General features: G+C 36.6%; 1 protein-coding gene across 1 annotated transcript in view; it reads left to right on the forward strand.

Moving 5' to 3' along the window:
* The first annotated feature begins 9,479 nt into the window (after nt 1–9,479).
* The window catches only part of not (ubiquitin carboxyl-terminal hydrolase nonstop), a 32,733-nt gene continuing 17,771 nt past the window's right edge, over nt 9,480–24,441 (forward strand). Inside the window, exons 1-4 of the mRNA XM_081732341.1 lie at nt 9,480–9,745; nt 19,616–19,745; nt 21,788–22,003; nt 23,942–24,114. Of these exons, the coding sequence (XP_081588467.1) occupies nt 9,626–9,745; nt 19,616–19,745; nt 21,788–22,003; nt 23,942–24,114 (639 nt within the window). The 5' untranslated portion in view covers nt 9,480–9,625. The remainder of the gene's footprint in view (nt 9,746–19,615; nt 19,746–21,787; nt 22,004–23,941; nt 24,115–24,441) is intronic.

Below are 24,441 nucleotides of genomic sequence, written 5' to 3' on the forward strand. Positions count from 1 at the left end.
TCGGGAATCGAACCCGGGTCTCCCACTTCAAAGACTCGTATGCTAACCGCTAAGCCACGGAGCTGAGGTGGGTTTCGTCGGGTTCTCCTGTTTCCTCCCACTATCGTAATTTCATTATTCTAATCCATCACCATCATCTTCCTTAGCCCCACTGCATCATCCTAGAGCATTTAACTAACAAATTAGTCCGTGTCTGAAACTGGCAAATGTTGGGTACTTCTTAACAAACGCTGCCGTATCACATTTACTTGCCTTTTTTGTACACTGCTGGCCGTTTTGGGAACTTTACATTTCTTCCTCCCCCCTCCAGTGGCGCAAATGAGAAATGAAATGAAATATTTGAGTTTTACGTCCCACAGATATGCCGGCTAGGAGACGGCGATGATCAGAGGCCTGCTAGGCTAAAGGAGACGGTGATGATGAGAAATGAATGAAATGGTGGATTGAAGAAAGTTGGAGGAAACGGGAGAACCCCGAGGAAACCAACGCACACGGTGTTTGTCCATCATGAAGTTCACTTGGCGGGAGCAGGGTTTGAAACCGGGACCCCATGCACCAGAGGTGAACGCTCTACCACTGAGCCACCACGGCCCTAGAGCAAAATGAGGCTCGAAGTTTAAGTTTCGAAGGTTAACTTTATGATGTTACGACGTTGAAATTATATCTGATCTTTTGCCTGTGACGACGGCAACACCTGACCGATTATTCAGTAAACTAAAGACCAACAAACTATATACTGATCAGCCAAAACATTATGACGCAATTTTGTAAACGAAATCATTCAAGTGACGTAAGAGGCGCGGGGCACAGCAGAACCACTCACCAGACTGTAACAGGAATCTTACTTGATCAGTGAGTGATGATTCTACGTTGAATGTTGCGATACATCAGAGTTTGATAGGGTGGTCACACATCTGGGATCGGCATTTCAGTAACATCGCGATCTGCCGTGCTTAGTGCGTTTCAAAGGAAGGAAAAGGACGGTGAAATCATTAAGAAATCAAAACCACAATAAGTGGGGGTGGCCACATTTCGTTAAAAATGCCGGACATCGTAAACTCTTCAGATTGGTACAGTACAAAGGATACTACAAAAACTGTGCATAATTAGGGTTACCAGAATTTGTAAACGAAAAACTGGGACACCAATTTCAGATTATATATAAGATCAGGGTTCCTACTCATCTGGTCAGAATCAATTAAGTGGCCGTCTTTTCCAGATTATTACTCACAATTTTCCAGTTTATTCTATACACAGTTAACATAAATGAAGACTCACAAGAAATGTATAAAGAATGTGAAAAATAATATAGGCATCCCTTACTCCGAATTGTTGTGTTTAACGGGTCCTAAATATTGCGCCAATTACAACACACCCTATCTTTTATGATTGAACAGATATTGTTTTCTTTGTTGCGTTATCACCTGAGTCAGAAACACTAACATAATGCTATAAATTTAGCATTTAGGAAAAAAAAAAAAAACATTTGAAGTATAAAATAACTAAAGCCTATGACAAACATCTTGGCATTTCAGCTAAACGAATAAAACGCAAGCTCTGGTGCGACGTTGCCGAGTGCTAAGGGGTGTGGCTATGGCTAAGCAGACATACTATAGCGCGATCAGGTGGCAGGGAATAGACGTGGATGTGTACAAAATAAACGTGGTAATACCGCTGGCCTCTCATTTGCTAGCAGCATTTAAAGGGAACTTGGAGCGCCGCCTTCAAATGCCAAGATGTTTGTCACGCCGTTTAGTAGTTAATGCCCCTCACCCTTTAAAGAGAAAAAAACGCTCATTTTTATTGAAAGTGACATTCGAGAAATTATTGTCATAAAATATGCTCCTCTTGAATACTTTTTAAAGGTCTCTTTTTCTTCCCTCTGAAAACGAAACAACCCCATAGGATAAAAGAATGGATTGATTTCTTGTTGTTTGTTTGAAATTATTTGGGTACATAAACCCTCCGTTTTTAGTGAGACAAACTAGTTCTTATAGGTTGATTTTTTCACTCTGAAGAACGAAAACCGGAACAAACAGGGGTCCCGAAAACCTTTTTCGGGACAGTTTATAATTTCACTGAAAACTGGGACTGTCCCGAAAAAGCGAGACGTCTGGCAACCGTATGCATAATTAACAACAAAATTTAACAGAGTTTAGCAGTGGACAAGGCGCGAGCTGTCTCTGAGCTCGTAGTTGAGCGTACATTGTTAGATACGGGCCTCCAAACCTGACGTCCCACAAGTGTACAGTATAATTGATAATGACGAATGGCACGTGCCAATCGACATTGAACCGCAGACACACATTGCTTAGTCCGATGAATCACGATATTGCCTTCATCACATTGATGCCCAAGTCAAAATCCATTGTCTTAAAAAAAAAAAAAAAGATGTTTAAGATGTGTAGAGTACGGTGACGACAGGCCGGTGGTGGGTCCATTATTTGGAAACTTGAAAACCTTCACTTGGTCATCCATAGGCCCAGTAATGCGTACGGAGGCCACCATGACAGCTTCTAACATCGGTAGGTCATTACTGGTCACGTAAGCCGGTCATATTTCCAGATAGGAATGTTATCTTTTAGCAGGACAATACCTTTTATCACAAGGGCAACGTTGTGCTGCAGTGCTTCGAGGAACACGGTGGTAAATTTCAATTGCTGCAATGGCTCTCAAACTCACCCGATCTTAACCCAAATGAACACCTTTGGGATAACATTGGTAGCCAAACACAGTCACATCGGGTATGAGGTGAATTGTCCTTATATTCTGGCTGATCAGTGTATATTCGTAGGATAATATTGCAGATGAGAGACTTCTTGCTCAAATCTGGGCATTGAAAGCCAAGAAAGTCACCACGATGATGTTGACCTTCTTTTTCAAAAGATTTACCCGTTTGGAAACTTCTAAACAGGATCCAGAAGTTTTGCTGAGGTTTTATATTTACTTATTTATTTACTAGCGTCAATTACTTATTTCATTGGGTTAAATTAAGAAGATAGTAATATGTTTCGTTAGTCACTCACTTTTTACTATAATTAAAGCGCTCTTTGATATTCGATTATTTTTATGTATCTCCCCTCCCCTCTCTCCAAGCCGCAGGGTCGAATTTGGAAGTGTCACTGTTCATCTCAGCGATCTCCAAAACTATAGATTCGACACTAATATCGGTCATTTTCGATTATTTTTAAATGTCTTTCCCCTACCCCTCCCGTAAGTTACATCGTCAAAGTGATATGATAAAAACCATCCCAGGTCCAAACCTCATCTATGTTGATCAGTAGCGTAATGCAAAAATTCGGCCCCCCGCAGGATTATTTTTGCCCTCTCCTTCCCATGCTGATTAACTTCCCATTATATTATGTCTCTGTAGAAGAGAATGGTTAATAAATCCATGGAATATAATAAAATTACTATTAAAATTAATATTCACCGAAAAAGGCAAAATTTATTTCACCTCAACCTTGAAGTGCTAAGATTATTTTTTAAACTGATGTTGCTAGAATGGAAAAAAAAATCACCCAGAGCATATTTTTATTTTCTAAAGTAAATAATGTTGTTCAGAGAAATGGATATTCCGTATTCAGCTCACCTTTTGTAGATTATAGTTCTTGGAATTTGCTTCGCAGTGGGCCCCCAACCTCCCCGCACTGCAGGCCCTGCGTGCTCCTCAGTTACGCCACTGATGTTGATAATTTGATTAAGATCGATCGGGTGGTTTAAGCATGATGAAGTTACAAAGAGAGTCATTTTTATTTTATATATATATACCTCCTCCCCTCCGTTGCACCGTAAAAGTGAAATGACAAAAACATTCCAGGCCCGAATTTTTTCTATGTTGAAATAAAGTTTGATCGAGACTGGTCGGGTTGTTCAAGAGTTAGTCCGCCTCATGCAGAGTCATTTTGACGTATGATTAGCATCATACTAAAGGTCTGACTACTAAAGGAAACAGATGTTAGTCGAACTCTTTAATATGGCACTAACCACGCATCAGAGCGACTCTGCATAAGGCCCATTAAGTTTTATTCATTTTCATGTATTTATCCTTCTCCCCTCATCCTCTTATAAGATCTACCGTCGAAGTAAAATGATAAAGAACTTCCCAGGTTTGAACCTCATCTCTGTTGAAAATTTGATTGAGATTAATCGGGTGGTTCAAGGTCTGTTACTCATGAACATAGTCACTTATATATATATATATATATATATATATATATATATATATATATATATATATATATATATATATATATATCCCTTCTCCCCCTCCCCTACGTTGCTCCGTCAAAGTGAAATGATAAAAACACTCCCAGGTCCGAACCTCATGAATGTTAAAAAAAATGATTGAGATCTGGCAGGTGGTTCAATAGATTAGGAGTCAAAAACATAGTCACTTTCAATTTTATAATATAGATTATCTTTTCAATGGCCCCAACGAGCTAATGCTAACATTAAGGGCAGTACAACGTATTTGAATAAATAAAAAAAAATCATGGTAATATCTGTCATGCACTAAAAAAATACAAATAAAAGAAAGAAAAATAACGAAACAATAATGGAAATAAAGCACAATTGTATATATATATATATATATATATATATATATATATATATATATATATATATATATATATATATATATATATATATATATATATATATATATATATATATATATAAGAAATGGAAAGAAATGGTCATCGCTATATGTATATTAGCAAAGGCGCAAATCTGTCTTCAACATTGGGGGGGACGGGTAAGACGTTCCCATATATATATATATATATATATATAAGCGATGTTCAAAATATTTATGAAGTTGAAATACAATGCTGTGAAGGATCAGGGGAGCAGAATTGTCTTCAGTGACGTATTTAGGAGACTATCGGGCTCATTCTCCCCTCGAAATAATTTGTTAGTTTTACGCATTCCACGTACAACAATAATCCTTCTTACCATTTCTAAGAATGTCATTGACTTTCCATTTTCTTATGCTTTTTGTTCAGAAATAATACTGTATTTGTCAAATTTCATTCCATGTATGAACTGCGTCCTTAATTGTTCTTTCTGTCATCCTTTCTATTTTTCTGTTTCTTTTTCTTGACGTTACTACTTTCATTTCTCCTATCATACTTTATCGACCGTTGTCAGTTGTGATTCAAGTTGGCCGTCATCAGTAACACCAAAACTAAGAGTAGCTGATAAGCGAAACTAGTGCGCGGATTTCCACACCAACATGCGCGGATATCAACATGACTGGACTTTAGTTATTATAACAAAGAAACAATTATATCGTTTAGTTATTTTTAAAAGAAGGAAATGTTTGAATTAAAAAAAATCAAAACGGGGGAATAATTAGCCCGGGAAATTAGGACGGCCAAGAGGATGCTTTCTTTTTCTTGTATGAATAGAATAAAGGGTTAGATTCACTTCTAAATTTTTGTATCATATCACATAGGATTTATCGATCTGTAATTCTTGCCATTATAACTTCAATTTATGCATAAATTAAAATATATTTAATTCTCAAACTCAGGTGGGCAATTGCCCACTTCCTTCCATGTGTTGGGCATAGAAAGAAAATCCTAAATACGCCATTGGTTGTCTTCAACATTGGAAGGTGGGCAGATTTGAGACTTATTCTAGATAAGGGAGATGAAACTCATATTACGGTAGATGAATCTGATCAACTGTTGCAGAGTATATTAGGTGATGTAGATGAAGTAGTAGTACATATCAGTATTACAAATCACTGCCGTGAAAACATTCTGAAATCTGAATACATGCATATTTATAATTGGTATGTTTCTAATTAGGCATCCACAAAGATCCACGTTAAAATTGTTTTATAGTAATATAATAATATAAATGACGACTTCCCCAAAACTATGAAGAAAGAATATCAATTATGTATGACGCAACAATACTCTTTGAGCAAAATTATTATAATCTTAATAACATTACAGGAATCGTTTCAGAAATCTGACGCATAACATACTTTTTACTTAACAGATGTAATCTTAAGATTATAGAGAAAAATATTCCAGCAATTGAATTCTTTTCTTTGCTTACGAAACATCCTCTCTCAAAAGAAAAAATGGGACACGCGGAAATACGTAGGAACAAACCATGGTTCGAACTAGCAGAGAAGAGAAAACAGGCAAAATTACGTTGGCTACAAAATCCGAATGAAATAACTACACAAAATTTCGTAGACATCAGACGAGGAACTTCCAAAACTTTTAGAACAAAGAAACGCGATATTTTGAAAGCTAAAATTTAGGAACTTGAAGATAATAGTAAAAATAAATACATTCGGGACATGTATAAAGGGATCAACGAATTTAAGAAAGGCTATCAACCTCGTTCTTATATATGAAAGAAAGCTGATGGAACAGTTCTCACTGATACAGATAGCATTTTAAATAGATAGAAAGATTTCTTTGACGATTTGCTTAACACGCAACCAAAAACTAATGTGCGTGGAGAAAGGAAGATACACACCGCAGAACCATATATTCCAGAACCCAATCGAATAGAAGTAAAAATCGCTACAAAGAAATTAAAGAAACACAAATCTCGGGTGTAAACGAAATTCCAGCTGAGTTAGTTTTAGCTGGAGGCAAAAAATTGTGGAACAAGATACACAAACTCATTCTCCTTATCTACAACAAGGAAGAATTGCCACAAGAGTGGGAAGAATCAATCATTGTTCCAATCCACAAGAAAGGCGACAAAACTGACTGTAATAATTATCGAAGCATCTCTCTTCTGTTAACATCCTATAAAATCCTTTCAAACATTCTATTAGCAAGATTGACCCCATACGCAGATGAAATTTTTGGAGATTATCAGTGTGGATTTAGACGAAATCGATCAACTATCGACCAAATATTTACCATTAGCCAAATACTCGAAAACAAGCGGAAATACAGTAGTCCGGTACATCAACTATTTATTGATTTTAGAAAGGCTTATAACTCGGTTAGGAGAGAAACATTGTACAACGTTCTTACAGAATTTGGAATACCGAAAAAGCTAATTAGATCAATTAAGGCATGTTTAAATGAATCCCAAAGTAAAGTCCGGGCAGGAAAATTTTTGGCCACGAGCTTTCACGTTAAGAATGGCCTGAAACAAGAAGATGCGTTGTCGCCATTATTATTCAACTTTGTCCTGGAATACGCTATAAGGAAAATCAAAGATAGCAACCAGGGCCTAGAGCTGAACGGTGTTCACCAGGTTATGCGTACGCTGATTATGTAAATTTAGTAGGGGATAATAGGAGAAAACTAGAAAGAAATGCAGAGGTCTTATTAGATGCGCTTGCATGGACATGGGTTTAGAAGTAAATGCAGAGAAAACTAAATACATGGAAATGCGTCGGGACCGTAATACGGCAAATTATGTATGTGTTAAAATATTAAATAATACTTTTGATAAAGTGGATACTTTCAAATATCTAGGATCAATATTAACAGACGAAAATCATATTCACGAAGAAATTAAATGTCGACTAAAAACAGGGAATTCGTGTTATTATTCAGTTCAAAACCTCTTGTCGTCGCGAATTCTGTCGAGGGATTTGAAGCTTAAAATGTATAAAACGATAATCATACCTGTTGTTCTGTATGGTTTAGAAGCATGGTCGCTTACTGAGTGCAGAGCATAGACTGAAAGTATTTGAGAACAAGATCCCGAGATAAATATTCGGACCAAGAGGAACGGGAATGGAGAATGGTGGAAACTTCATAACGACGAACTACGTAAATTATACGGCTTACCAAACATTGTTAAGGTCATCAAGTCTAGGAGGCTTAGGTGGGCAGGACATGTAGCCAGGATGGAAGAAAGTAGGAACGCTTTCAAAGTGTTAGGGGTAAGACCAATCGGAAAACGACTATTAAGAAGACTTAGGCGCAGATGAGAAGACAATATTAAGATGGATCTCGCAGAGATAGGAATACAAAGTAGAAACTGGATCCAGTTGGCCAAGAATAGAAGTCAGTAGAGAGCTTTTGTGAACGCAGCATTGAACCTCCGGGTTCCATAGGCTATAGAGTTAGTTAGCTTACGAAGCATGAGTAGATGCCTAGGCTGATACTACAAATAGATTAAATGCGCATTTACTGAAAAGATGGGTTCTATTGACATTGGATATTCTATATACTCTTCGTGTGCTAGGGCCTAGGGGAGAGGAGGAGATAAGATTTCATATCAGGTTACGTCACGCACAGTCGCACGCCTTCATTTTCATTAAAAATGGAAAAGCCAAGAGAAACAAATTTCATCTCACTTTCCTATGTGGCAGTCGGACACAACTCATCACAGTTATCTGCAAAAAGCACTTTTCAAGCACTATTGGGAGAGCCTCCAGTTCCAATGTTGGGGGGGACATGTCTCCCCTTTTCCCCGGAATTCGTGCCCGTACCTACAGCTGAGACAACTTTCCAGCATGAGGAGAGGGGCATATCCTCCTCTGGCATTTATTACAATTTGTGCCCAAATAGCGGAAGTGGAATTAATACATATTGATGAGACTACTAAACTCACTACAGCACGAAGTTCAGTTTGAAATACTACAGAATAGATTCTTTTTTTAAAAAAATGGAAAAGCCAAGAGAAATCAATTTCATGTTACATTCCTTTCGGGCAGTCGGACACAAATCATGACACTTATCCGAAAAAGCACTTTTTAAATCAGATTATTGGGGGGGACAGTCCCCCCCAGGTCCAAGATTGGGGGGGACATGTCCCCCTCGTCCCCCCCCGGGATTTGCGCCAGTGTATATTAGTGTTGTGAACATTTTATGTGTTAATTTTTAGGAAGGAGTCGTTTCTGTTGAGAAACTTTTTTTTAGGCCCATGAGATTGTTTAATATTATTATTATTTGCAATATTTTGCACAATATAAGCAAATAGTACCAGATAATATGGAACATCCTGCCAAAAACATATTCTCTATAAATTAGACGCCCTTTTGACATTTTTTACGGGAAGGCCCATGCATCCTTAGTTACGCTACTGCCCCTCTCCCCGCGATTCATATGCGTTCCGTTTTTTGCAAATTAAAATTCTGGTCACTTTAATTAACTATATAGAAATCAGAAAAAGTCTGTGTATTTTAGAAACATTTGCCATCGACCATTCTATTCTATCCGTGCGAAGAACATAAATCAGCATCACAGGGGAAAAAAAAGTAGTATCGTGAAAGTATTGGCACATTTTACAAATGTATATGTCATAAATCGAGAAAATTTGAACGGCTCCTATTACATTAGAGGTTGTTGTTGATTGTAATAATGTATGCAGTTATTAATTACATTTGCAATCCCTTCAAGTTCCAGGAATAAACATCATAAAGATCCTCGGGGATTCTACTCAATGCACGTAGTGCTTGCATCTTCAGAACTTAGATTTGATTGGCCAGAGAAATAATTTGCACAGAAGTTACTAAAAGTGCCGATAGTAGCGCTGCTATCAGTGAATGTTCTTGTGTACAGGGCTCGGAGGAAAGCTGCAGTTCACCGGCATATAGAAGGACAAGCAGACGCTTGATGTAAACAAAAACGGACGTGAAGTTGTCTTGTGTTATTTCTCACACGGCTAATTTTTATCTGAAATGAGTGGATATGGCTGCCTTCATCTGAGTAATTTTAAAGCAGCCAAAGGAACAACCCCTTATCGTGTAATACACGCATATTTTGTTGCCTGCACAACAGCTGAAGCTCGTGAAAGAAAGGTAGGTGCACGGCAAGAAGGAAATAATACTAGATACATTCATATTTTATTACTTTTCGGTATATGTAAAGGAAAAAAAATTCAGGGAATGTTTTAATTTTCTTCCTCTTCTTTTTCATTTTTAAATGTCAGTAAGAGGAATTGTTTTGATATCTTGCCAACATTTCGGTGTCGAAAGCATCTCTTTACCTCAAATGTCATTTGACATTGCTTTAATGAAACAGTTGGAGGAAACTGATTGGTTTTAAGGGATTTTTAACTGAGGGGGAGGAATGTGTTACCAATGGCAACGAAAAGCTTTACATAGGTTAAATCAAATTCTATACATTATGCGTATTTATAATTACTGCGGACAGTACTTACGGATCTAAGAAAATGATTTGAAAGTAATTTGGAAAATTGAATAAAGGGATGTTGGACCTTATCGTGGGTGATCCTAAATTAAGAAATACGATTTTTTTTAAATCCCGAATTTCGATTTTGGCCCTCAACAGATCGTAGATACGATTACTGCGAAAGTTGTGGATGTGAATGTTAATCGTATGTGTATAAATGCAAATAAAAATAAACGGATGTGCTGGGAAATTTAAGAAAAGTTGAGTTACACCTTGGGTAGATTTTGGATTTTATTTCTATGAACATGGTGCGAATGGGAATGACATATACAACCTTAAAAAAAAATAATAAAAAAAAAATTCAAATGCAATGCGAGGCAAGAATTTGCTTTGTTGTTGCTTTCTTGTTGAATCACTAAAAGTGTTTTCTTGCGGTTTTACTACACGTATCCATAGTATTAGTAGGAGTAGAAACGGGTTGGAATTGCACACCGCAGGGGTTCGTTGAGTTCTGTTCTAGACATAAAATGGATAAATTAAATGCTTCCCTAAATTTTTTGGGCCTTGTACAATATGTGGATCCGTATAGTAAAACTGCACCAATGTTTTGGCTTTATATTTATGGCGTATATTTATACTTCTGGAGCTCGTAAATAATGAAGTGTTGGTTTATGATGTTATTTTTCAAAACGGAATTTGTTTTTGGTGCAGATTGAAAGTCGGGGTACCAAGATTCGATAGGTTTCTTAACTTCGTAATTCGGGCGAAATCTTAAATTCGTAAAGAATTAGTTGGATGCAGGCTTCTCTGTTATGCGGGCGACATATAATGCTGAAGTTCACAGTCACATGGCAGGTTGCTGTCATTTTGATGTAGAAAGTAGCGCTGGTGTGCAATTGCGTGTACAAGTGGAAATTTATTAAAGAGACACAATATCTTTGACGTATTGCCGGAAATGTGAGTCACACGTATATTCATTATTAAATACTTTAATTATTTCTTGTGGAAGGGGTTGCACTCCTGGGCACCTTTGCTGCAGGTTCACTTTAGAAGGGCTTAACTGTTGGTATAAACACATCAGTACATATGCAATAATAGCAAGTACACCTACATCAATCTCCTTGTGCTACGTTGATAATGAAAGATAACGAATTGCATTGAATAGAGTCAGTGTAAGGGCGTAGCAGGTGCGTCCATAAGAAGGATCAGCGACGTGGGTATACGTTTAAACGAAGATGTTACAGAAGAGTAATTTTCAATTTAAATGAGGAACAACAAAAGTACATAATGTCCTAGAACGCTCCACTACTCCATTTTCTCTAAGTTTTCATTTCTCTAAATAGAAAGTTCTGGTCATATCTGCGGAAACTAACGCTGTTCTTTGCACGTACTCTGGCTGCGAGCAAGAACCTCGCTTAGGGGTTCTTTCGTAGGACCAGGCGCGTTAGCGACGATGTGTATGCGTGTAAAAAAAAAGTTTTTATTAAATGTAATATGGTGGTTCGTTTACGTCTAGAAGCGATGCTATTTTTTGTGTCTGTGTATAAATACCAACTAGCAATGCTAATGTGAACTTGACATAAAGTTAATTCTCCATATATATAAATCCATAGGCATTACTGCTGTATCGAAAGACAGAGAAAGTATCATTTTGTTTATCCCACAAGTTACTGGGTTGTGACCATGGTACACTTGCTAGTGATTGTTAGAAATAATGTGGACGTATGTTATTAATACTAGTGCATAGGACGCGTATCAAATTGTGCTAGGTGGCCAGTAAAGAGCACGAATGCTGTCTAACCGAGTCAAATGGAATGCAGGAGAGGTGCCCGAGTAGTAGCGAGAGGGTGCGTCCGTATAGAGCAGGTGCGTTAGCGGTGGTGGGTATACGCATAAACGAGGATAATGAAAAAGCACTTTATATGTCATAAGATGCATGGCTTATGTGTTGCACGGCTTTGGGGATGATACTAAATACTATCCAAAAGATTACCGAAATGTACTAAGTTAGGTTTGGTTAGGTATTCCTCTTCTTTTAATTCGTTTCCTGTTTAATAGATCATGCCTTTTACACAATTTCAACAACTTGTATAACTGGATAAAACTCAAGCGCGATATGGCACAATCTTGCCATTTGCTCACAGCTTCCACACTGCTTTTCTCATAATTCATAACAAGTGTACCTCTCTGCCAAATGGTCCCGTGCGCCTCCATATATAGTGCCGCTTACAATATCAAAATTAGCTAACAACAAGTATTTTGTTAACTTCAACAATTCCCCTCATCTGACTACAATAAATTCTGCAATTCATCTGCTAAATTTTCTATACTTGGTCCGGCGATATAGCAGTTGACTGAAAGAGTAATTTCGAACTTAAATGAAGAATAACAAAAGAAAACGCTCCACTGCTCCATTTTTTCTGTAAGTTTTTTTTTTTCTCCTCAATTTTTGGTGTATATCAGCGGAAACTAACCCTGATCTTTGCATATACGCCAGCAAGCCTGCGTAGAAGTTCGTTCGTAAAACCAGGCTCGTTAGTGACGGTGCGTGTAAAGATTTTTTTTTTTAAATGATTTTGTAATATGGTAAGGTTGGAAAGCAATTCCATTTTTTGTGTCTGCGTAAGGATACTGTCTGTTTTAAGTCACAATGACTTCAAGTAGTTCGCTGATTGTAAAAGTAGTTCGAAATGTTTTATAATAATTAAAGCTAACCTAAATGATGTTTCTTTTATATGTTCCCGCGGGCACTGGCTCTTGGCAAGGTCGCAGATTTCTCTGTAACTTTGGGGGGGGGGGGGGGCATTCAGATGCAAAAGGCATATGTAAGAATTTTGAAACATTATGCTTTCAAATTATGCCAAATATAGTATATTTATAAATACAATGCGGGTTCCTGGCCTCCCAGGATCGGCGCCCTTGGCTCTTGGAATGTAGGCTTAAGACACCTGAAAGGAAGATGCAGAGTCACATTGAAGACGGCGACTTCTTAAGGCAGAAATTCATTTTATGCACGAGATGTTTGTATAATTATTAATCTGCAGGAGGTAAAAAGATTCAAAGTGTGCGTACAGGTATTCGCAGTTCCCCGTAGAAAAAGTGATAATTTGAAAAAATAAATAATTTATAGTCATTGTGTGGTGACTCGTAGTATTTTTCGTTTGCACATCATTTTCTGTTCTCTTACAGGTGTAGTTATCGACCATTTTAGTGTGACATTCATGGAAAGATTATGCTTCTTCTGCAAATATGATCGTAGAGAACATATTCCGATTGGGATACATTGCGTTAAACCATTTCATACGGTTGCCGGTTTCAACAAACACTTAATGTAGGGATTATTGTTTGCAAATTTTTTGTTTAACCCTTAATGACATTTTTCATTGTGTACTTCCCTTTTCTGGACTAAAATAAATGGCGGATGTACTTTGATCAATCATTTCCTTCATTGATACAAATTGAGAATACCCCGCCATAAAAATAAAAATTTAATCTCATTATTTAGGAAATCTTTATATATGCTATATAATTCTCTAAGAGGAGGAACACAGTATACACTTCATTTTATATGCGTTGCTTCGAGGTATTTTAAATCGTACCGACTTCAAATAGCGCTGCCTCCAGTGCTTTAAACTAAGATACTTTCTGAAACTTGCTTGAGGAAAGTGGAAACGCATTAAGATGCGAGTTTTCCAAAAGAGACCTTTCCGGTAACTATTGTTTCAGGTTTGCTTTGATTATGCCGAAGAGAGTCGTTATAAATTTTGTTTTCTGGAATAAATATAGGCTCATGCCTTAAATTATGTCTGATAAATGATTTTACATTCTTTAGCTTGACTTCATTTGGAGGTGCTCAAAGGAGGTGATTTTTCTTTTTTTCTGACCAAGGCAATGTCTCAGAAAATGCACCACAATAGTACAAGTTTAATGTAAAGGAAGAGGTCCAGAAAGTTGTTACTCTCACCATGAAAGAGATGACCTAGAGATCAGCAACTTGTTCTCTGTTTATTCACCTCGTACTGCCGTACATTTCTCACATGTATGGATGTCTGTTAATATGATCTCTAGAAAAGTTTGCAGAGTTGGAGGCCAACCCTGTTTCCGTCGCATCAACGAGCACCTCATCCGGAAAGTGCTCACTTCAAATTAATTTCATATTTCGGGGGAGGGACTAATCGAACTTACCCAGGTCGAGTGAATATGGTCGCACACGAAAGTGTTTTTGTTGTTGAGTGTGCCGGTGCATTGTGTACTAGCAGCGAATACAGTCTCTTTGCTTTCATAGTATCAGCTGAAGTCACCGAAGTTGGAACAAACATTAGTTGTATACATTATATGGAAATTATTTATATTTCGTGATGGAACGATATTTTAAGCCTTACTCACTTCTCTGAAACCAGAATGTATCGAGTATCTTTCAGATTTTCATTTATATCCTCCACGATTTTTGTTTTGAGAGACTGCTACATAAATTTTGGACGTGTAGACTTTTCGTATTTATTGGATTTAGTTCTTCTAAGAATGTTATTTCTAGCTATAAGAACGTGAATCGATCGAGTGAGGGCTGGAAAACAGTAACGAGTACATTCAAGGTCAATGGTTGAATGCATGGCCCAGATTACGAAGATATATAATTATTACACGTAGAGAGCAATCGATACAATTGCGTTATATTTGGGTTCGATGGTGAAGACTTAAATTACGCCTTTTGAATCAGGAAGAGAAGAAGAAAAGTTATGGTCTAAATGATGCTCTAAGAGAGAACTGAGTAATCATATAGAGATTAGGTAGCATAATTTGTAGATTCAGTTGAATTCATCAAAGTAGTTGGTTGAACTAAATCAAAAAGCGGAAAGGCTATTACTCATCGCAAAAATATATGTAGCGCTACCTGTTGCATGTAGAAGAAAATTCTGCTACATATTTTGTGCGGTGAGTAATAGTCTTTCCGCTTTTTCTCATTGAATATAATCACCGCTTGCAATATTGTGATAAATCAAAATAGTTTGCATTATTTGAAACATGCGTTTGAGGAAAATATCAAAATTATACTCTTGGAATAAACGCTTACCTTGTACCACGATTTTTGTTTAACGATAGTTCGGTAATCTCTGTGGCCATGATTTCGTGTGTATGGCCAGTGAGCGTAATTATGACACCCTCACGTATCGTCAACCACTGTGGATAAATACATATTAAGAGCACAGGCATTTAGTAACATCTGCTCTATCTACAAGTTTGGATATATATTTCTTTTTAACACATTCAAAAGAAAAAAAAGTTGAAATTTGAAATCCTATCATTAACTTTTATATCTACTCATGGAGTGATATCATTATTGTGAAATCAATGGGTGTTGAGTCTGTTAGGTCAGCAGTAGTTACAGGTTAAGTTGAATTTGTCCGTTGGGCTTTTGTTTCAGAGTTACAAATTTTTGTTGTTGTCATTTTGCTTATATGGAGGGTAACTAGCAGATGCATGTTAGATTATTGTATTTGAGAAATAATTGGAATCTATCTCTATATCCTAGTATGTTAAGTTTCAAAAAAGCTGTGTTCTGTAGTTTAGATAGGCCTATAATCTTGTTTCTTAGTAACTTTCAAAGTTGTAGACCTACATTATTTTGTTGAAAATAGCCTAGGCTGCACATCAATATACTAAAACTATTGAACATCCTAGAACTTGCTCTAAATTTGTTTCATAAGCCTGTTTTGTAACCTGAAACTAATATATGCTACTAGCCTATAGGCCTATTATAGGCAACTCACAAACATGTTAGACTAACATCAGTAACTATTTCCACTTTCTTCCTTAGTTATTTTCTCAGCCAAATATTTATATATGTTTCTGTAATAAAAACAAAATAAGGAAGACTTGGTTGTCTCACGATTGAACTTCTCCATTCTTCAATATCTATTATTTCAATACAAGAAACAGGATAACTCACAAACAAGAAGCTGGGGACAACAAGTGTCTCATAATTACTCTTTTGAAGGGAAATTGAGACAGGACAAATTTGTCATTTACTCATCAACTTATGAGATGGCAGCAAATTGTTACTCTATTGGGCCATAATCTTCTGCCTAGGTTAACTACTTTCAAAGCTAATGTAAGCTTAGTAACGTGGAAATGTTGTGAAACCCGTTTCATAATTACCCTCACTGACCCTATACGATGTGAGCTGAAACTGTCACTTTATTCCATTGAAATATGTTCTTTGTTCTGTAAGAAAAAGTCGGATCCAAATATTTCAGAAACTACAGAACTCTTTGTCAATTAATTTCAACACTTGTAATTTTAAATCGGTACCTCATTGAACTAAAATTCCTTTCCGTGTGAAGTTATCGAAAAAGTTTCAATATCACCCAAAAATTCACTTGGAATAATTATGTAGTTTTTAGGGTTCACATACGGACGGAATCATGGTGATAGAGATGACCGAAATATCGTGAAAATGAAATTTGTAATAGAAGCAACGTTTCGTGGTGCAGGTAGAAGTTTATTTAGAAAAGTGCATCCTAAAGCTACGTCAATAATTACTTTACTCTGCTTTGTTTGATTAAATTGGGACTCAGCCTACTTTACATGGTTTGCGATATGATTGAAAAAGGGTTAAGTTTGTCTTAAGTGTTTAATGAACTGTTTCTTATGAAGTTTGTGGTCATCACTTCTCAGACTTTATAGGAAAAGGAGTGACGTAATATTAAGCTATATTTACAAAAGCCAAGGCAATTTCAATGATTAATTGTATGAATTTTATTTAAACATTGTGTGCCTGTAAATGGTGTAGTTTCTGAAGGAAAGTGCCCGAGGAATTGATGAGTTTTTAAGTATTGCGAGTATATCAAAGAATATAAGTGATAAGGGTCGAAGGACGATTAAAGTTTCATAAAATTCATTCTGTGAGTTTTAAACACTTTACTCATTTGCAAATGTCGGATACATCAAAAGTAAGATTTGTTTAGTGTTTTCCCTTCCCGTAGAAGTTACGACTCAATTCAATTCATACATTTCTATTTATTGCTATGGTAGTTCACTAGCCATGCACTGCCAGTCAGCAGATGAGCATTGATCCGTCTGAAAATTTCTTTTTAATGTAAATTTCATGATCAATTGTGTTAAAATTGCAATTATAGTAGAAATTGTGGAAGTATTGCAACTATTGTACTGCCATTGGAACTATTCTTCCATTTCCGTAATTTGAGCGAACTACAAGAGGCGGCGAGAATTACCTCGTCAATGATAGCATATTTAATACTATAGCACTATTTAAAGTAGTCTTCTAAATGTTTCATGTATTCTTCTAAATGTTTGTTTTCAGAAACCAACAATATAACAGAGTAATTATTCCTATCCTTGGAAGTTTGAAATTGTTGAATTACTAGAATAATTGTGTAAGTTTTTTACGATTCAGATTCGATTTTTGTCTAATCGAAAAACAGAATACGATAAACAACATTAGTTTCAACTTACGACAAAGAGTGCGCTATTTTCTGGTTTTAAATTATGCATTTGTATTTTCGTGTATTTATGTATCAGTGTGTATAGGAGTTGGGGCACAAGACAAAGGGAGTTGTGAGGTGATTTTTTTCCCAACCATAGCCTTACGCTGAATTATTTTGATCTTTCGGAGCTTGACGTGCTTCTTTTTTCTAAGGACAAAGATGGAAAAAGAATGAGGGGGGGGGGATTCCGAATTAATAGGAAAGAATCACCGCAGTCCACTCATCTAAAAGTGTTAAGGGGGCGCGGTGCTCAGTGGTAGAGCGTTCACCTCCGGTGCGTGAGGTCCCTGGTTCGATCCCAGCTCGCGCCGTGTGGACTTTGCGGAAGACAAACACCGTGCTCGTTGATTTTCTCGGGGTTCTCCCGTTTCCTCCCACTTTCTTCATTCCACCATTTCACTCATCTCTCTTCATCACCGTCTCCTTTAGCCTAATCGACATAATCCTGGGACGTAAAACTTAAAGATTTCATTTCATTTTTCCTGAAAGTGTTACATCTATTGGTCACGAAATCAGAAAACGGTCATGAAAGTCAAGAAGTTTAGCTTTTGGGTTACGATTTTTTCATCTGTTTAAATATAAGTATAGACTGGAAAGTTTTGTTTTATAAAACGTCAGAATTCACCACCAAAATGTCTATGGTCGCCTTTAGACGCTACCAAATCGCAAGCGAATCACGTTTCTATCGCGTACATGAAAATTGGGCTCAATTCGCACCCAAATTTGCTCTTAAAAATGTTGCTGAATTTTATGGTTTGGGAAAGAAAACGTTACGAAAGTCACGAAATTCATTTTGGAATTTTAGTAGACATCCTGATCTAGCTACACAATGAACTTCCAACTGATTGCGTACCAAATGATTTTCAATCTGTCAAATAACATTCTTTTTATTATTCTTGTAACTAATCCACAAATATGCACACAAATTTAGAAGCTTATCTCAGCATCTCTTCAAATTATTCAATATCAGGATTGTTAATAATAATAGTAGACAATTCCAGACCTCTATTCTGTCTCAACTGTTCTCCGCACTCCTAATGTATCTCATTGTTGTATGAACAGTCTTCTGTTCTTAACAGTGCCATACTCATGGTGAGAGGTCTTAGAAAGGATATTTCTGGAACAGAACTCTTCTCTGGCAACGCTCTACTTTCCTGTATGGTTCTAAGTTGAGGATCTTCGTAGTGGGGTGTTCGGATTTCTGTAGCATGACTTCGACCCACTTACACAGATGAATTTGAACATGAACTAGTACGTTTATTTGGACATTGTCAGTGAGCAGATGCTGTCATTTTTGGAAGATTTTTATGATTAATTGGAGTGGACAGCGACCGTGTTTACAAAAATCAAAGCATTGTAAGAAATACTCAAGCATCCTGTCACACCTGATATGGCCTACAAAGTCTCCAGAGTTGAATCTGGACGTCTATGTTATATTATCAGAATATTATTAAATTAAAAATAATATAATTTTTTAAAATTAAATGCATATTTAAGAGTTTATTTTGATACAACGAACTAGCGCCGAGAATGTATATAGTTGGGGTCTCACACGAAGTTTTAGATTTGATTGTTAAAAAGGAATATTAAGGCTCAGACAATATACAAGCCCAATAACTTGAAAGTACAGCATGTTGTTTATAAAATTATAAGTATTTGAAGTGCTGAAGCAAGCAAATTCATAATGTATATTAAAATTACGTTTCATAAGACAAAAAGAGGATAGCGTGTCTACTTGTTATGAAATCTACACTCTGGTATTTATTTAAGTGATTAAATACCCTTCTTTTCATTTCATTATTTCATTTCTTGCATAGTGATGCTCATGTATATATTAGTATATATTATTGTTTATTGCGGTCGATTATCAGTGTTTTCCAGTCGTGGCCACGTGAATGCTTCCTGTAAATTAAGTAAAATGGAAACCAGTAGCTATGGTAGTAGAATTATGTTATAATGATTCAACTTAGTAAATATTCATCTAAGTATTATCAACATGTAATATGAAGGTTGACGTTGACATTGTTTCAGGCACTCTCCTGCCTCTGCCACATGTGTTATTGTCATGGGCCTCGCCTACATTCCTGCCTTTACTGCATTTTCTTCGGCTGCTACATGGGACATATTCAGGAGCACGCCAGGATGAATAAGCATCTATTAGGTGGGTAACATATTCTGTGTGTGGAATAATGTTATTTTGTAATGGTTATGAAGTAGCTTGTAAAGAGCCTCTTTGCTCGTGCAGTGGAGGTTATACAATTCATTTCTGGCAGAATGGTGTTTGAGACAGTTTCAGGTTTGGTGATGCAGTTCGCTGTTTCATTCAAAACAAGGATATCGTTGTATGTGTATACAGTAGGACCTGCCTAACTTGGAGACCCAGGTTAGATCGACAACGCCTGACTTTTTCAAGTGGCCACCTCAGAATAGATTGGCTACGGTCGAATAGAGCAAATAGCCAAATAATAATAAAGTTATTTAGATTAAGGACGTTTAATTTTTCCTTTGTCGACCATTTCAACTCGATATGTTTGAATCCTTCGTCAAGGCTGATAGTTTTAGAAGAAAGTTCGAACTGCTATTACGATATTGATGCTCTTCTTTGACTTTGATTTTATTCCGAATATGTAGAAATAAATTGAGTCTTAGGTTTTCATGTTGTATTTGAGAGAGAATAAATTGATTACAAGATTAGTATTGACCTGTGTGAACACTGTTCCCAATCTTCAGGAAAGTTCACTATGATTGTATCAGTGTTACCATATCTGAATTCTGCTTAGGTGCTCTTTGATGTATGGAGAATTTCCTATCTTGAATCTTACGGTAATATTTTAGTCCATGAATCACTTCGACATTTTATTATTTTGTGCCCAATAGTTTATAATATGGATGTTTCAATTTGCGAAGAAACCCTATGTAGAATAGTTACCTTTTGTGTGCTCTGCTTCCGTCCTAAGGTTTTGTTTTTGTATAATCCTGACACTACTGTTTCATTATCTTTAGAATATCTCGCGTGCTTTCTTTTTTCTGTTTGCAATTTGTTTTTGTCATGTCAGTGCGTGTGAATTGGCTTTGGCAGCTAACTCCATAAATACATCAATAAACTTTCGTGATATTGAAGTAGCAGTTCGAATTTTCTTGTAAACCTGGCCCTGGAAGCACTGTTTCTCGGTGGTAGAGCTGTTACCTCTGGTTCCTGGTTTGATTCCCGACCAGTTAATGGTGGACAACACCGTGTTCTCGGGGTATTTCCGTTTCCTTTCACATTCTCTTTCCACCAAGTGTTCCATCATCATTCACTCGCCTTAATAATCTGTCTCCTTTAGCCTAAAGGGTAGTATCATGGGACCTTCAAGTAAATGATTTCACTTCATTTTAAACCTAACCCCTGGAGAAGAAGTGAGCAAACATGTAAATTGAAATGATCGGGAAAGGAAAGGTTAAATACACTTAATGTGAATAAACTTCTTCTTCTTATTATTATATAGCTAGCATAAGAAAAAGTAATATATTCCGTTAATCAGTCAGTCACTTTTTAAAGCGCTCTCTGATATCGGTCATTTTCGAAGATTTTTAGATTTCTTTCGCCTCTTCCCCGTGCTGCGTGGCTGAGTTTAGATTTAAACGGCATCGGAAGTGTCACTGTTCATGTCAGCGACCTCGAAAGCTGTGGATTTGACTCTAATGTTGGTCATTTTTGATCACTTTATATATATATATATATATATATATATATATATATATATATATATATCCCCCTTCCCCAAATTGCGGGGCTGAATTTGGATGTAAATGTTATCGAAAGTGTCATTGTTCTCTCCCGATCTCGAAAACCTTAGATTTGACACTAATATCGGTGATTTTCGATCATTTTTAAATATCTCTTCCCTCCTCCTTTCCTAAATTGCACGTTGAAAATGATATGACAAAAACGATGCCAGGGCCGAACCTAGTCTTTCTGAAAAATTTGATCAAGATCGGTTGGATAGTTGGAGATTAAGTCACAAACAAAGTATATAATATAATTTTATAATATAGATAAATGTTCCTTCAAGCAGTATGGAAGCTTTCAGATAATAGGTTTTACTCTTCTATGCACGAAGATATTGTAGTGTTTGTTTTGTATAAACTGATAGCGTAATTATAATCAAAGTAAATATTTTTTATATTGTTAAGAGACTGAAGTTCCTAATGCTGTTTCAGCTGTGGACTTGACGTGTGGAGTGGTGTATTGTTTCCAGTGCGAAGACTACGTATATGATAAGGAACTGGAGGCGATTGCCGTTGAACAAGAAGCGAAGGCGTTGCGCTCATTGGGGCTTCGTGGAGTGTATCGTTCGTGGGAGCCTTCTAGTCATGAATTAGAGCTGATGAAGCAGAATCCTCGAAGGAAGCAGATAGCAGAGAATTCGACAGTAGGTGAGTCACGTCAATGTTTGAAGCAATTTCGTATTTCCTACAGTCGCTAAGTTAAAAACCATAGGATAATTAAACATTTTATAAAGGCTGTAAGTTTGTCATCACTTGATATTTTGACTAAACAATTTTTTCTTCTTTTAAACAGAAAGATTGTAGAAAAGTTTTACATGTCCTTGACTTTCAACTAAGTCATTTTGAAGTGATTTTCCAATTTGAGTTTTATTTTGAGTCCTTGTAAAAATCTTTTTAGTTGTATAAACATGCACAGTTGATTCTTTGCGTAACCTTTCCAATTTCGATCAATATACTGACTCGTTCAGGAAACTTTGATGTCGCTCACTTGAAATTAATATTGGGAGCACTGTGGCTCAGTGATAGAGCGCTAACGTCTTGTGCGTGGAGTCCCTGGTTTGATTCCCGACCAATTAGTTTGTGGTGGACAACATCGTGTCCGTGGGTTTTCTCGGGGTACTATATTCTCATTCCATCATTTACTGTCTTCCTTCGCCTCAAACGTTAAACAGAAGCATTTCATTCCTGAATGATGCTTTCGGTCTTTCGGCTCCCATCTAAATCCTTGCTTACGTAAAATAAGAATGGCAGTAGCATCTAGATGTTCAGACTCAGTCCCCAGAGAATGTAGTCGTGTATTGTGACTCACTCACGACCTTCAATTTTCTTCCTGTTTACTCTAGATTTACGATTCCATCTATACATTTTTTTTTATTTTTTTCTGTTTATTGTTGTTATTTTTCTTATCTTGTTCTTTTGACTTCCATTTCCCTTTCTTCTACAGCTGTTCTGTTCTGTTTTTTTCTTTCTTTTTTTTTCAGTTGAAGACTAAGATGTGGCCGCTTAGCCTCTGTTGTGACGGGGGACAGGTAATCCCGATGCTGATGTCCCTATCAAACCTCTAATTAACCAATCAAGAAGCAGACGATAGGGTTAGGATAGGCCAGTCTAACTTGGGAGTATTTTTTTTTTTTTTTTTTTTTTTAATTGTGATTGTATCAGACACAATTCCTAAATTTGGGTAGCAGAAGGCTGCCCTTGTGTCACAAATTTATGCATAAAGTTTAAATAAGGTGCTCTCAAGCAACAGTTCGGTTGAGTGACACCTGTAGCTCGATTAGTGAGAAGAAACTTTGTTTTGGAAAGAAATTGGACCAATTTCTTTTTTTTCTTTCTTTCTTTCTTCACGTACTTAGTTATATAAAGTATAAATAATATCTATGTTTTACTCCTATGTACGTAAGGGACCACCGTATTTATTCGATTCTGAGTCGACACTGATTGTAAGCCCATTACGCGGGAATCAAACTAAATACACATTATTGAAGCATACAAAGCATAACAATAAATTTTCTGGTTAAATGCTAGAAGGCTGCTAAATGCTATGCTTTTATATAAATAAATTTATTTTCGTTGCCGTGAATATTAAAATATCTTACATATACTTGTGAGTAATACTGTATAAAATTTGCATTCCTTTTTTCTTCGTACTTTTAATTTTATTTTCTGTGATCAAGCCTCCAGAGTTATGAGATGCTTTCCGACTTTATTCAGTGAATTAAGAAATAAATTAGAGATGCTGTGGTAGTCCCTCAGATGCTTCGTGCACTGTTCTGGCCAAGACTGTAAATATGACCGTATAAGGAAGAGGGACCAGAGAATATTTAAGTGAAAGTTTCAACTTTTTTGCGACGCCACGAAGCTAAATCCACTGTTGTATAAGTATCCTTATCTTTTGCGTTATTATATTATCATAATCAGTAGCTTTCACTTAACATCGATTTTCTTAAGGCTACAGAGCATAGCCCGGGACGTAAAGTTAAGGATTTTATTTTGCAGTTGATTGTTCTTTTTACATGTTAATCGGAAGTAATGTGAGTTAATTGAAATTCTCTATTGTGAAATTTATTTTTATTTATTTTTAAGGTTTAAGAGGCTTGATAAATCTTGGGAACACGTGCTTCATGAACTGTATAGTCCAGGCTTTGACCCACACCCCTCTACTACGAGACTTCTTCCTTGCTGATCGCCATCTATGTCAGTTCCTGGACCAGCCTGGTCTTTGTCTAGTGTGTGAAGTTTCTCGGCTCTTTCAAGAGGTAAGCTTTCTTGGTTTGTTCAGTCTGTAATGTAAGAGGAAGATTTATCTCAAGAATAGATGTTCATAATGTATTGAGAAATTTCACCTTATGCAACCTAACAAGCGTTCCGAATGACAACGCGCTTCTGTGGTAGGAGTCGAAATAAATAGAAACAAAAGGTAAATAGGTAACCATGGTCTAGTTTCGATGATGTGGATGACAGAGGCACGTAGATGTTTTTGGTTAAACTTTTCTTTTGTTCGATGTCATGTTTCTAACTTCTTTGCACGCAAATAGAATTCTCTGAACAAATTCAAAGCTGTGACCGGTTTACCCGAGTACAAA

The sequence above is a fragment of the Thermobia domestica genome, chromosome 11 (genome assembly GCF_964235325.1).
Source record: "Thermobia domestica chromosome 11, izTheDome1.hap1.1, whole genome shotgun sequence".
In the NCBI taxonomy this organism is placed as follows: Eukaryota; Metazoa; Arthropoda; class Insecta; order Zygentoma; family Lepismatidae; genus Thermobia; species Thermobia domestica.